General features: G+C 40.0%; 1 protein-coding gene across 4 annotated transcripts in view; it reads right to left on the bottom strand.

Annotated features, from left to right (window-relative positions):
• The window catches only part of MYLK3 (myosin light chain kinase 3), a 79,362-nt gene that overhangs the window by 8,508 nt on the left and 57,725 nt on the right, over positions 1-13,129 (bottom strand). For all 4 annotated transcript variants that reach the window (XR_011646319.1, XM_004479674.4, XM_023584969.3 and 1 more), the window contains exon 9: positions 3,320-3,390. Coding sequence is in view for 3 of the 4 variants with exons in the window: in XM_004479674.4 (XP_004479731.2) it covers positions 3,320-3,390 (71 nt within the window). In the remaining variant the exon portion in view is untranslated. The remainder of the gene's footprint in view (positions 1-3,319; positions 3,391-13,129) is intronic.

The raw sequence follows: 13,129 nt of genomic DNA, 5'->3' as shown, positions 1-13,129 counted from the left end.
TAAAGAATTTGCCTGACAGAGTTTAAAGTTAGGGCATTAATGGGGAGTCTTGAAAACTGCTTTCAGCTGATTAATTTTTTTTTTTAGCTGGTACCAGGGATTGAACCCAGGATCTCATACAAGGGAAGGAAGTATTCAACCATTTGTACATCTGCTCCCCATCCCAATTAATTCTTGATAAATTGAACTGCAACCCTTTTCAGCTTCCTACCAGGTACAATGGCCTATAGGATAATGTTCAAAGTTTTGAGCCTAACATTCAGGGCTCCCTATGAACACCCTCATCTTGTACTGTACCCCCACACCCACCCAGCTCTTGTCTTCCCCCAGACCAACCTGCTCACACCAGGTGAACACAGTGCTGCATTCTAGGCCCCACAACCCACACTCCCTCCTGCCTTCCCTTAGGCAGGATTGTGCTAGAGGCCCCTCATCAGTGCATGAGTCATTTCTCACTTCCCTTCCCCACTCCTCCTGCAGTGATGTCATGGTAGTAGCTTGAAATTGGCCACGGTGGAAATATTTATGTCACTGAAATTGGCAAAGGTTACAAATCAAGTCCCTTCCTACCCCAAACCAGTTGTTAAATATTTAACTTTGTGCAAATAACAGAAACCTTTCCATCCTTCCCTTCCAGTGGCTGCCTAAGATAGTTGCTTCTTGTTTTGAATACACAGCATCTCATATGGATCATCTGGCATTTGCGGGGGTACTGTATATACTAGACATACATTCTCAATGAGGGTGATATTGCCCCATTAAGATATCTGATGTCTTAGATATTGCAATTGTTTGTGACTCTTCAAAGGGCCACAGTACATAAACAGATACACAGTTTATTAGTGGTATTATATTTCATGGTTGGGGCGGTGGCTGGTGATTAGGAAAAGAATGTCTAAAAAGGTTAGTGGTGGTGGGGGGCAACAATCAAATAAAGTCTAACAAAGAAACACATCCCAGTTTTGCAAGACATAATTTGGAAAGATATTAAGCAATTTTTTTACCTTATGAATTGAATGTAATTTTTAAGTGTTTGAGTTGGGGACATTTTATTTTGTTCATCAAATACAGCACACCATGCAATGGAGGTCCTGAGGTACAGTGGAATGGTAGGAACTTCCTTCTGCTCTTATGCTAATGACATCACCATTTGCCTCCCTTTCACTGTTGAAAATGTATCTTTCACCCCCACTAACAGATACCATTTACCACCTTACCAGTGAGGAGTGACCTAGAAGACCCGGATGGGTAGTGACACACCATTTTGGTTTTTGAATCCTATCTCTGGAAGGCAAAAGTGTGGGAAGCACAGGCCACCCAGTTATGCAGCCCCTGTCTCCATGGCAACAAGACTTGGCTCTTTCGACTTATGGATGGAGTGGAAGATGCTGGAATGCTCAGAGAGTAATAAAAACCATTTCTTTGAGGGAAAAGACCTCCAGGGTAAGACAGAAAACCTCAAAAAGAGTTGAAAATTCAGGTGTGGTGTGAAGACCTACCAAGAAAGTATACAATTCCCTGAGAAATGCCATTCTTGGTGGAAATAGAATTCTGGCAGAAGCCTAGAGGGTGGGCTTAGAGCTATTGCCATATTTATGGGCCACAGATTCCCAAAGACTAGGGCAGCTCTCCCAAATGCCAAGGTTCTGCTGCTACCACTGCTATGAACCTGCAATTTAAGGGTGTTTCACATGGGGAAGGGCCCTACAGGGGCACAGCTGTCATTACATATCAGTATATGACTGGGCAAGATTATACAAGAAAGCTAACTACACTTCACTGGTTTTTTTTTTTTAAGATAGATTTATTTATTTGTTTGTTTGTTTATTTATTTATTTATTTCTCTCCCCTCACCCCTACCCCACCCCAGTTGTCTGTTCTCTGTGTCTATTTGCTTCATCTTCTTTGACCGCTTCTGTTGTCAACAGCACGGAAATCTGTTTCTTTTTGTTGCATCATCTTGTTGTGTCAGCTCTCCGTGTGTGCGGTGCCATTCCTGGGCAGGCTGAACTTTCTTTCGCGCTGGGCAGCTCTCCTTACAGGGCGCACTCCTTGTGCGTGGGGCTCCCCTACGCGGGGGACACCCCTGTGTGGCAGGGCACTCCTTATGTGCATCAGCACTGCGCATGGGCCAGCTCCACACGGGTCAAGGAGGCCCGGGGTTTGAACTGCAGACCTCCCATGTGGTAGACGGACTCCCTAACCACTGGGCCAAGTCAGCCGCCTTCACTGGGTTTTAAGGAACTTTAAGCGTATCTTTTATTATATACAATGTTCATTATATACTGAAACTTTAGACCCTAACCACCCTCACAGGATAGGTCCTTATAGCTGGCCCATGCCAGGAGGTTCCGCGATTACATCACCACTTTACCAAGGTCCAACCCAGTTCTGACAGGCTCCAGAACCAGGGCCCTTCTCCATGGCCCTGTAGCTGAGCGTGAGGGTTTCGACCTTGCTCAGGCCCAAGAGTCGGGGGGGCTTGCTCCTGCCAGGCAGCCGGCGGGGGGTGCTCCAAAGGGAAGCACCAGTTCTCCAGGCGTGGGGGATGCGCGGTTGGGAAAAAACCACGGAGACTGCTTGAGCGCAAGAACAGGTCTGCTTTATTGCGGAAGTACACTTGGTTATATAGGCAGGGAAGGGGGTAGAGTATGAAGGGGAGAGCAGGGCGGAGGGGTGGCTGCGGATTGGCTAAAACTGGGGGGGCAGACCTCTGATAATACGCCGTAAGCAGTTACTGGGGAAGAGGGCAGATTGTAGGTTGGTAATATGGGCGGGACTGGCGGGAAGGGTGGCGGGGGCTGGAAGGGGAGGAGGGGCAGAGAAAGGCGGCAACATGGCCCAATTCCACACTATGTACCCACTTTCCTTTTTAACCCAGACATTTCCCAGAAGGCAGGAATGGTGTCAGATGTATCAGATAGTCCAACACATCCTAGCCCCAGGAGGCCCTCTTTAAGAGAGGTCTAGAGAATGAATAGAATTGAGCTGCTAGCACTGGCATTCAATGCCCCCATTTCACCATCGCTCCCCCTTTACTCAGACAGGTGGCTTGAAGGAGAGTTTACCACATAGCCTTTTTTTCCCAAAGATACATAGATCACACAAAATGTTACATTAAAAAATATAAGAGGTTCCCATATACCCCACTCCCCACCCCACAACCATTCCTCCCAGAAGAAGCAGAGCCTGCAGCACAAAGTCACCCCTGGGTCAGTTCCAAAACTCGAGAATTGGCTGAGCCGGGAGTAACCGCGCTCAAGGCAGCCACAAAGAGTCCCCAAAGAGCTTTGCCAGTGTCAAAATAAAACCTCCTTACCTTCTGGCCAACCCGAAGTCGATGATCTTAACTTGGTGTCCTGTCTGATTGACACACAGAATGTTCTCTGGCTAGGAAAGAAAGGGAAGTCTTTTTAACTCAATAAACAGAGAAGGCAGTCTACAAGCCTCAGTTTTCTACCATCCAGTGTAAGTTAATGGCTCAGGATGGACTACAGTGGTTAGACAGATAATGAAAATGGATAAAGTGGGTTGGTGTGAGACAAATAAGGTGTGGTGTGGACTGTGAAGAGCAGGAGGACTTGTTCATTGTGAAATTCCACCATTGCCTTGCAGGAATGTAGGCTCAGTTGCCAGAGTTTCTCATTCTCCAAGAAAAGTCAGAAATCCAGATTTTTATGTGAAAATTCCAAGCTCCTATATGTCAGCAATAAAATCAAATTTAAGCACACATTCACAGGATGTGGAGCTAAACAGAAGGCCTCTGGGATGGAGCTTTGACCCACAGCTGCTTGTTTAAGACTTCAGGCTTAAGGCAGTGATTCTCATCCCTGGTGGCACATTAGAACCATCAGGGGGAATTTAAAAAATCTTGATGTCCAAGCCACAACTCTGATCAACTACATTAGAATCTCAGGAGTGGAGCCAAAGCATCAACAGCCTGGTCAAGGAGATCAGAACTGCTAAATTACAAATTTGGTGGGGGGAGGTAGGGAAAGATGGAGGTTTATGGTAGAAAGAATCTGGATCTGGGGCCCTGTGCCAGCTCCACCATTACCCAGATGTGTGGCCCTAGATGAGTCCTTTCTCCTTCCTGAAACCTCAGTGCGTCTATCTGTAAAATAAGAATAATAAACTCCACTTGCTTGCTGGGAGGTTGTGAGGATCATATATGTAGGAAACACTTCACAGTTTTCAAAGCAAATGTCAGGTACTATTTCTCCCAACAGAAGGTTTTATTGTTATTTATGTTATGATGGAGTTGTGAGATTCCTCAGATAGTACAGGGGAATGAGGTTGAAAAATCTCTCTACTTTTTATGGTCTAGAACTACATTGTCCAATAGAAATACAATGCAAGTCACATATAATAATTGCAAATTTTCTAGTAGCAACATTAAAAAAGTAAAAAGAAACAGGTAAATTAAATATTTTAACAGCCTTATTGAATTCTAAAAGATAAATATAAGTAATATAAATAATAATGGTACTATAAAATTCACTCATTTAAAGTGTATAAGTCCGTGGTTTTTCATACATCCACAGAATGCACAATGGTTGCCACTAATTCCAGAACATTTTCAGTACTTCAAAAAGATACCTTGTAACCCATTAGCTGTCATTCCCCAGTGTGCTCTTCCCAGCCGCTGACAATCACTAGTTTAATTTCTATCTCCATGGATTTGCCCTTTCTGGGCATTTCATATAACTGGAATCATACAACATACGGCCTTTTGTGTCAGGCTTGTTCATTTACCATAGTGTTTTCAAGGTTCTTCTATGTTGTAGCATGTATCAGTACTTTATTCCTTTTTATGGTTGTATAATATTCCATTGTATGGATATACCGCATTGTGATTATCCATTCACCGGTTGATAGCCATCTGGGTTGCTTCTACTTTTTTGGCTGTGTTCATAACTATTATTGCTATGAATATTCCCATATAATTTTTGTCAACTTATGTTTTCGATTCCATCCTACGGGTGGAATTGCTGAGTCACATGGCAACTCTCTGTTTAATAGTTTAACAAATTGCCAAACTGCTTTCTAATGTGGGTGCACAATTTTGCAATCACACCAGCAATATATGAGGGTTCCAATTTCTCTACATCCTAGCCAACACTTGTTTTCTGTCTTTTTTTAATTTTTTATTTCAGACATCCTAATGGATGTGAAGTGGTATCCCATTTCCCTAATTACAGTAAGGTTTCATGTGCTTATTGGGCTATTGCTTATTGAACCTACAGGTCCAACCTTAGAGAAATGTCTATTCAAATTTTTTGTCCATTTTTAACCGGGTTATTAGTGCTTTAATTATTGAGTTGTAAGAGTTCTTTATATATTCTGGATACAAGTCCTTTATCATATATATGATTTGGAAATATTTTTCTGTGGTTTGTCATGTCACTTTCTTGTTGGCGTCCTTTGAAGGACAGAGGGGCAAATTTTGATAGCACATATTATGGTGAAATCCAATTTATCTATTTTTTGTTTTTTTTGCATGTGCTTTTGTTGTCATACCTAAGAAACCAATTACCAATCCAATTCAAGTGACCAATCCAAGGCACAAAGAGTTATTCCTATGTTTTCTTCTAAGACTTTTATAGTTTTAGCTCTTCCATTAGGTCTATGATCCATTTTAAGTTAATTTTTATATTTGATTAGGTATGAGTCCAGCTTTATTCTTTTGCATGTGAATATCCCAGCACAATTTTTTGAAAAAGCTGTTCTTTCCCTGATTGAACTGTCATGGCACCATTGCTGAAAAAACAACTGACCATGAATGTAAAGGTTAATTTCTGGACTATTGATTCTATTTCATTGATCCTATCCTTATATCAGTACCACACTGACTTGATTTCTGAAGCTTTGTAGTAAATTTTAAAATCAGGAATGTGAGTTCTCCAATTTTATTCTCCTCTTTCAAGATTGTTTTGATTTTTCTGAATCTCTTGAATTTTCCTATGAATTTTAGCATCAGCTTGTCAATGTATGCAAAGAAACGAGTTGGGTTTCTGATAGTCATTGCGTGAATCTGTAGATAAATTTGGAGAGAACTGCCATCTTAAAACTATTAAATCTTCTACTCCACAAAAGTGGAATGTCTTTCCATTGATTTAGATTCTATTTAAATTCTTTCAACAATGATTTGTGGACTTCACAGTGTAAGTCTTACACCTGTTTTGTTAAATTTGTTTCTGAGTATTTAATTTTTTTGATGCTATTGTAAATGGAGTCGTTTTCTTATTTCTTTACAGATTGTTCAATACTAGTGCATATAAATACAGTGGATTTTTAAAAAAAGATTTATTTATTTAGTTACTCCCCCACCCCCCCCCACCTCTGCTTGCAGCTTGTTTTTGCTGTCTGTTCTCTGTGTCCATTCGTTGTGTGCTTTTCTGTGTCTGTTTATCTCCCTTTTTGTTGTGTCATCTTGCCGTTTCAGCTCTCCGCAGCGCACAGGCTGTCAGCTCTCCGTGGTGTGTGAGCCAGCCTGCCTTCACAAGGAGGCCCTGGGATGTGAACCCAGGGCCTCCCATATGGTATACAGGAGCCCAACTGATTGAGCCCCAGCTGCTTTCCCTACAATTGATTTTTTTATGTTTGTCTGATATGTTGCCACCTTGGTGAATTTGTTTATTAGTTTTAATAGGTTTTAAATCAGTTTCTTAGGATTTTCTATATACCACATCATGTCATCTGCAAATAGAGATAGTTTTATTTCTTCCTTTCTAATCTAGGTGCCTTTTATTTCTTTTTCTTGCCTGATTGTTCTGGCTAGAACCTCCAGTATAATGTTTGGTAGTTGTTGCAAAAGCATACATCCTTGTCTTATTCCTGATTTAGGGAGAAAGAATTCAGCCTTTCACTATAAGTGTAATGTTAGCTGAAAGTTTTTCATAGATGGCCTTCATCAGTTTCACGAAGTCCCTTCTATTCCTAGTTTGCTGAGTGTTTTCGTCATGAAAGGATATTAGTTTTTTTTAAATGCTTTTTCTATGTCTTTTGAAATTTTCATATTATTTTATCCTTTATTCTATTAACATGGTGTAGCAGTCTAATATTATTTATGAATTCCAAAAAAAGAAGGATTATGTTGGTAAACCAGTCTGTTCCTCTGGGTGTGATACCCTTTGATTGCATTAGATTCGGTGAGGGGTCTCTGATTGTTTACTTGATAAAAATCAATTTAGGGCTTCTGATTGGGCTATGCCAGTAAGATGTAGCTTGGGTTGAGTCCCCGCCCCCCTTGGCCTATATAAATGGACACTCACTCAAAAAGACACACAGAAGAAGACACAGAAGAGGAGATAAACTGGTTATTTCAGTCCACCATGTGATAGGAAGAGAGAGAGCTCCATAGACAGGAAGAGAACTTTGATTCTGCAGCCCTGGAAAGAGAGATAAGCCATTTTCCTGACAGTTTGCAGCTGAGCAGCTGAGAAGACCCAGAGAGAAGCAAGCCCTATGCCAGCCTACAGCTGAGATCAGAAGAAACTTGGACCACAGAGCCTTAAGATGAAGAAGGATAGAGAGACCAGGCAGAGATCGCCAACCATCTTGCTTCAACACATGGCAAATGACTTTGTTGAGAAAGCAGCCTTGAGTTGGACTGTTTAGGGCCTTGTAACTCTAAGCTTTTATCCCAAATAAATACCCTTACTATAAGCCAAAAGATTCTGGTACTTTGCATCAGTACCCCTTTGGCTGACTAATACACATGGTATATTACATTGATTTGAGTTTCATGTTGCCAACTTTGCATTCCTAGGATTAATCCTACTTAGTTATGTGTATAATCCTTTTTATATGTTGCCAAATTCAGCTTGCTAATATTTAATTAAGGATTTTTGCATGCATATTATAAGGGATATTGGTATGCTCTTCTCTTTTTCTTTGATGTCTTTTTCTGCCTTTGGTATCAGGGTATACTGGCTTCATAGAATGAGTTAGGACATGTTCTCTCCTCATCTATTTTTTGGAATAGTTTGTGAAAGATTACTGGTTTTTTTTTTAGATTTATTTATTTCTCTCCTCTCCCCCCACCCCCCCCACCCCTGTTGTCTGGTCTCTGTGTCTGTTTGCTGCATTTTCTTTGTCCACTTCTGTTGTTGTCAGTGGCATGGGAATCTGTGTTTCTTTTTGTTGCATCATCTTGTTGTGTCAGCTCTCCGTGTGGGCGAGCCATGCCTGGGCAGGCTGCACTTTCTTTCGTGCTGGGCGGCTATCCCGCTGGGGCACACTCCTTGAGCGTGGAGTGGGGGGCAGAAACGACACCCCTGCGTGGCAGGGCACTCCTTGCATGCATCAGCATTGCACATGGGCCAGCTGCACATGGGTCAAGGAGGCCTGGGGTTTGAACCGCAGACCTCCCATGTGGTAGAGGGATGCCCTAACCACTGGGCCAAGTCCGCCACCAATTACTGTTAATTCTTCTTTAAAAGTTCGGTAGAATTCACCATTGAAGCCATCTGTGGATGGCTTTTCTTTGTGGAAAGTTTTGTTTTGTTTTGTTTTGTTTTTTATTATTAATTCAATCTATTAACTTATTATAGGTTATTCAGATTTTCTTTATCTACAAACTTTGGTAGTTTGTGTCTTTCTAGATCTTTGTCCATTTCATCTAGGTTATGTAACTTGTTGGCAAACAATTTATCATAGTACTCCCTTATAATCCTTTTTTAGTAAAAGGATAAATTATAATAAAATGTATTTTTGTGATAAACCCTTTCATTTCTGATTTGGTAATTTGAGTCTTTTCTCTTTTTTCTTGGTCAGTGTAGTTCAAGGTTTGTACATCTTTGCAAATAACCAAATTTCATTTTCAATGATTTTTTCTATTATTTTTCTATTCTCCATTTCATTTAAATCCATTCTAATCTTTATTTCCTTCCTTATGCTTGCTTTGAATTTAGTTTGCACTTCTTTTTCTAGTTTCTTAAGGTAGAAATGTAATTTGAGATCTTTCTTTTTAAATAAATGTGTTTAAATATTTAGGAGTTTACAACTATAAATTTCCTTCAAGCACTGCTTTTGTTGCATCCCTTAAGTTTTGAGATGCTGGGCTTTCATTTTCATTCATCTCAGAGTATGTCATAAAACTTAATTTATGATACATTTTATTTAGCCCAAGAAATCCAAAATGTTATCATTTTAATAAGTTATCAATATAAATTATTACTGAGGATTTTAAAAAGTGCATCAGGGGAAGATGGTGGAGTAGAGAGCTCCAGGATTCAGTCCTTCCACCAAAACAGCTATTAAATAAAACAACTATCCTGGCAAAAATGAAATGTCTGACACACTACTTTGAAACTCCAGAGGCCAGAAGAACATGGTACAGCATCCAGGAAAGAGCAGGAAGAAGAGGCTGTTAAATTATTTAAAGAACAGTAAATTGCTCTCTCCACATGCATCTATTGCTGTCCATAGCCCACTTTTGCAGCAGGCCACCATGGGATCTAGTCCCAGGCTAGCTCACTGGTGACAAAAAGGGATATAAAAAGCCTCTTCCCAAAGACTGGGGTGAGCACAGCTGATCACTGATCATGGCTTTTAATTAGTGACTTTAGATTGCAGGGGACCCAGTTATGAGGGCAGCCATTGTTTCAACCTGCCTGGACAAGGGTGGTGGACACCATTGTTTCAAGCCACCACAGACACAGGTGGCAGCAGAGGAGACTTTAAGGACATTGCACTTCCTCAGGGCAGTAGGTGACAGTTAGTTGAGGGGCTGCATTTGTTTAGGCAGGACAAGGAACACCCAGCTTTGGGGAAGCATGCAAGAAGATCTTGATGCCCTTCCTGATTCCTTCCTCAAGGTACTATGGAGTCAGTCTGTGCTCCCTTCATGGGTTCCTGGCCCTGTTTCAGCTGGGAAAGACTGACTTGGGGAAGTCTTCTTCAGTGTGTCCTCCCTCCTCCCAGAATTTGCCCTACCAGCAAAAACATTTTGAGGCAATGAAAGAAGTATAAAAAAATACGGAGGTGGAAAGTTGAGAAAGATAAGGGATAAACAACTAACTAGCAAAAGTCCAGGACAAGACAGAGGCCCAGAAAGACACAGAAAACCCTGCACACTGCATTTGCTTTGGGCAGGCCTTCCTGATAGGAGGGCCAAAGCTCAAGAAAATCTCTATCTTGTCACCAGGTGGTTACAAAACCAAGAAACAGATATCTCAGGGAATATCCAAGAGTTAGCATTTTAAAACATTCAGATATTCAGTGTGTAACAAAAGAGTACAAGCAAAACAAAGAAACAGGAAATACTGGTCCATCCAAAGGAAAGGACAAAAATCCAGAAGATATCAACAAAGAATGTGAGAATGTGGACAGACCAAACAAAACCTTTAAAAGAATGATCTTAAAAAAGCTCAAGGAGATGAAGGAAAAACTAGAGAAAGAACTAAAGGATATTAAAAAAAAAAAAAAAAAAAGAATGAGCAATATGAGAATTTTAGTAAAGAGATGGACATCTTTTTAAAAGGAAACAAACAGAACTCTTGGCATTGAAGACCACAATAACTAAAATGAAAAATTTCCAGGAGGGTTCCAAGAGCATATTGGAATAGGCAGAAGAGTGAATCAGTGAACTTGAAGAAGACAAGACCCATAAAATGAGTCAGGCTGAGGAGCAGAGAGAAAAAAGAATTATAAAAAAAGTGAAAATAGCCTAAGACATCTCTGCTATGCCATCAAGTGTACCAATGTGTGCATTACGGAAGTCCCAGAAGAAGAAAGGGGCAGAATGAATATGCAAATACTGACAAATTTGAAGGAAGAAATTGTTTTACATGAATAGTAGGAGACTTCAATAATGATAGAATATCTAGTCAGAAGTTCAATAAGGAAATATGAGATTCAAATAATACTACAAATCAACTATACTGTACAGAAATTTATAGAACACTTAACCCAACAAAAACAGAATACACATTCTTCTCAGGTGCACAGTGATCATAATCCAGGATCAGCCATATGTTAGGTCACAAAACAAGTCTCAATAAATTTTAAAATATTGAAATAATAAAATGTATATTCTCTGATGACAACAGAATGAAGCTAGAAATTAATAACAGAGGGAGAAATGGAAAACTCACAAACATGTCAAAATTAAACAGCATACTTTCAACCTATGGGTAAAGGAGAAATCACAAGCAAAAATAAAAAATATCTTGAGGCATATGAAAGTGAAAATACAGCATACCAAATCATATGGGTGCAGCAGAGGCAGTGCTGAGAGAGAAATTGATAGCTCTAAATGTTTACATTAAAGAAGAAGAATTCACATCAGAGACCTAAGTTTAAAACTAGAAGAAGTAGAAAAAGAAGCGCAAACTAAATCCAAAGTGAGCAGAAGGAAGAAAATATCAAAGATTAGAGCAGAGATAAATTAAATAGAAAAAAAAAACAGTAGAGAGAATCGGCAAAACTGAAAGTTGGTTCTTTGAAAAAATCTATAAAATTAGCTAGACTAATGAAGAAAGGAAGAAAGAAGATACAAATAATGAATATTAGAAATGAAATGGGGGACATTACTACTCACCCCACTGAAATAAAAAGGAATATAAGAGGATACTATGAACAACAGTATGCCAATAAATTAGATAACCTAGATGAAATGGTTCCTTTACAGAAAAATTCTTAGTTTCCTTTACAGACAAATTCTTAGAAATACACCAACTACCTATATTTACTCAAGAAAAAATATGAGGAGTGATGTCATCAACATAGATGCCCTGAAAAAAACTTTTCCAGAGATTCAGTCAATAAAATCCCATTTGTAGAGAACTCTGGAGGACAGTAGAGACTAGAGAAGGACTCCACAAAAGCTGAATCAAAGAAAAATAAAACTATCAGGTAGAAAACTTCTGTCCCAGACAACTGGTCCACTTTCCTCCCCCTCACTCAGTCCTGCACAGGTAGGGATTTGCCCAGAAATAGAGGCCCAGATCCATCCCACCCATCACCTGGGCCAAAGATTATAGAGGTACCCACAGCAGTGAGGTAGAGCACCATACATGTGTAAACATGGGAACCCAAGTGTGTGGAGTCTCAGGTTGGAACAAGCGCCATTGAGGAGAGCTACATGCTAAAGGGCCCACCAGGGAAGACCCTGGTAGAACTGTGGCTGGCAAGTGCTGTGCTCACTCAATCAAGTTTCCATTGTCTGGACTTTCTAAGGACAAAATGGACTTTCCTGGAGTAACCCACTTTTCTAGATTGACCATTTCTGGCTCCCAGGGTGGGATGCACTAATAGGGAAGAAACTAGAGTCAGAAAAACCTCACAGAGGAAAAAAAAATGTGTGGGTTAAATTGAACTGCTGTAAAACAAGAAGGTCCCAGAACTGAAAAGACTAAGGAAAATGGGGCACTGAGGGAGAGGATTTAAACAAATCATAGAAAATTTGGCACAAAAACAAATAGAACAGATCAAGATTACCAGAGAAGGAACAGAAAAAAAGAAGTTTTCTCCTGGAGCTGAAACAACCACACACACACATGAAAATGCAATCTTAAAAATTGCACCAAATATCCAAGGAAAAAATCAGATGAAGAAGAGCTGAGAAAATCTAATCAGTTAAATATCAGCTATTCTAAAGGTCTAGAATAAGTTTATCAAGTGTCAAGGAATAGCCTTAATCCAAAGTCAATCAACAATAAAACCCTACAAGAGATAGAACTGATGCTCAGAATTAACTCATCAGGATAATCAGATACTAGATACCAGCAAATATTTACCAGCCATACTAAGAAAGAGGAAGATATGGCTCAGTCAAGGGAACAAATTATAATTTCAGAGGAGACACAAAATTTGGAACAACTAATTAAAGAACTTCAAACAAAACTATATCAATTCAAGGAGATGAAGGAAAATACACTTAAGAGATAAAGAATATTAAGAAGACAGTGTGTGGACATAAAGAAGAATTTGAGAGTATAAAAAGAAACATGGGGGGGGTGGATGTAGGTCAGTGGTTGAGCACCTGCTTCCCATGTATGAGGTTCTGGGTTTAATCCCCAGTACCTCATTTAAAAAAAAAAGAAACATAATAGAAATTATGGGGATGAAAGGCACAATAGTAGACATTAAAAATACACTAGAGGCAAACAATAGCAGATTTTAA

This window comes from Dasypus novemcinctus, chromosome 18 (genome assembly GCF_030445035.2).
Source record: "Dasypus novemcinctus isolate mDasNov1 chromosome 18, mDasNov1.1.hap2, whole genome shotgun sequence".
NCBI lineage: Eukaryota > Metazoa > Chordata > Mammalia > Cingulata > Dasypodidae > Dasypus > Dasypus novemcinctus.
Note: the sequence above shows the minus strand (reverse complement) of the source record. Positions and strands in the feature narration are given on the sequence as shown.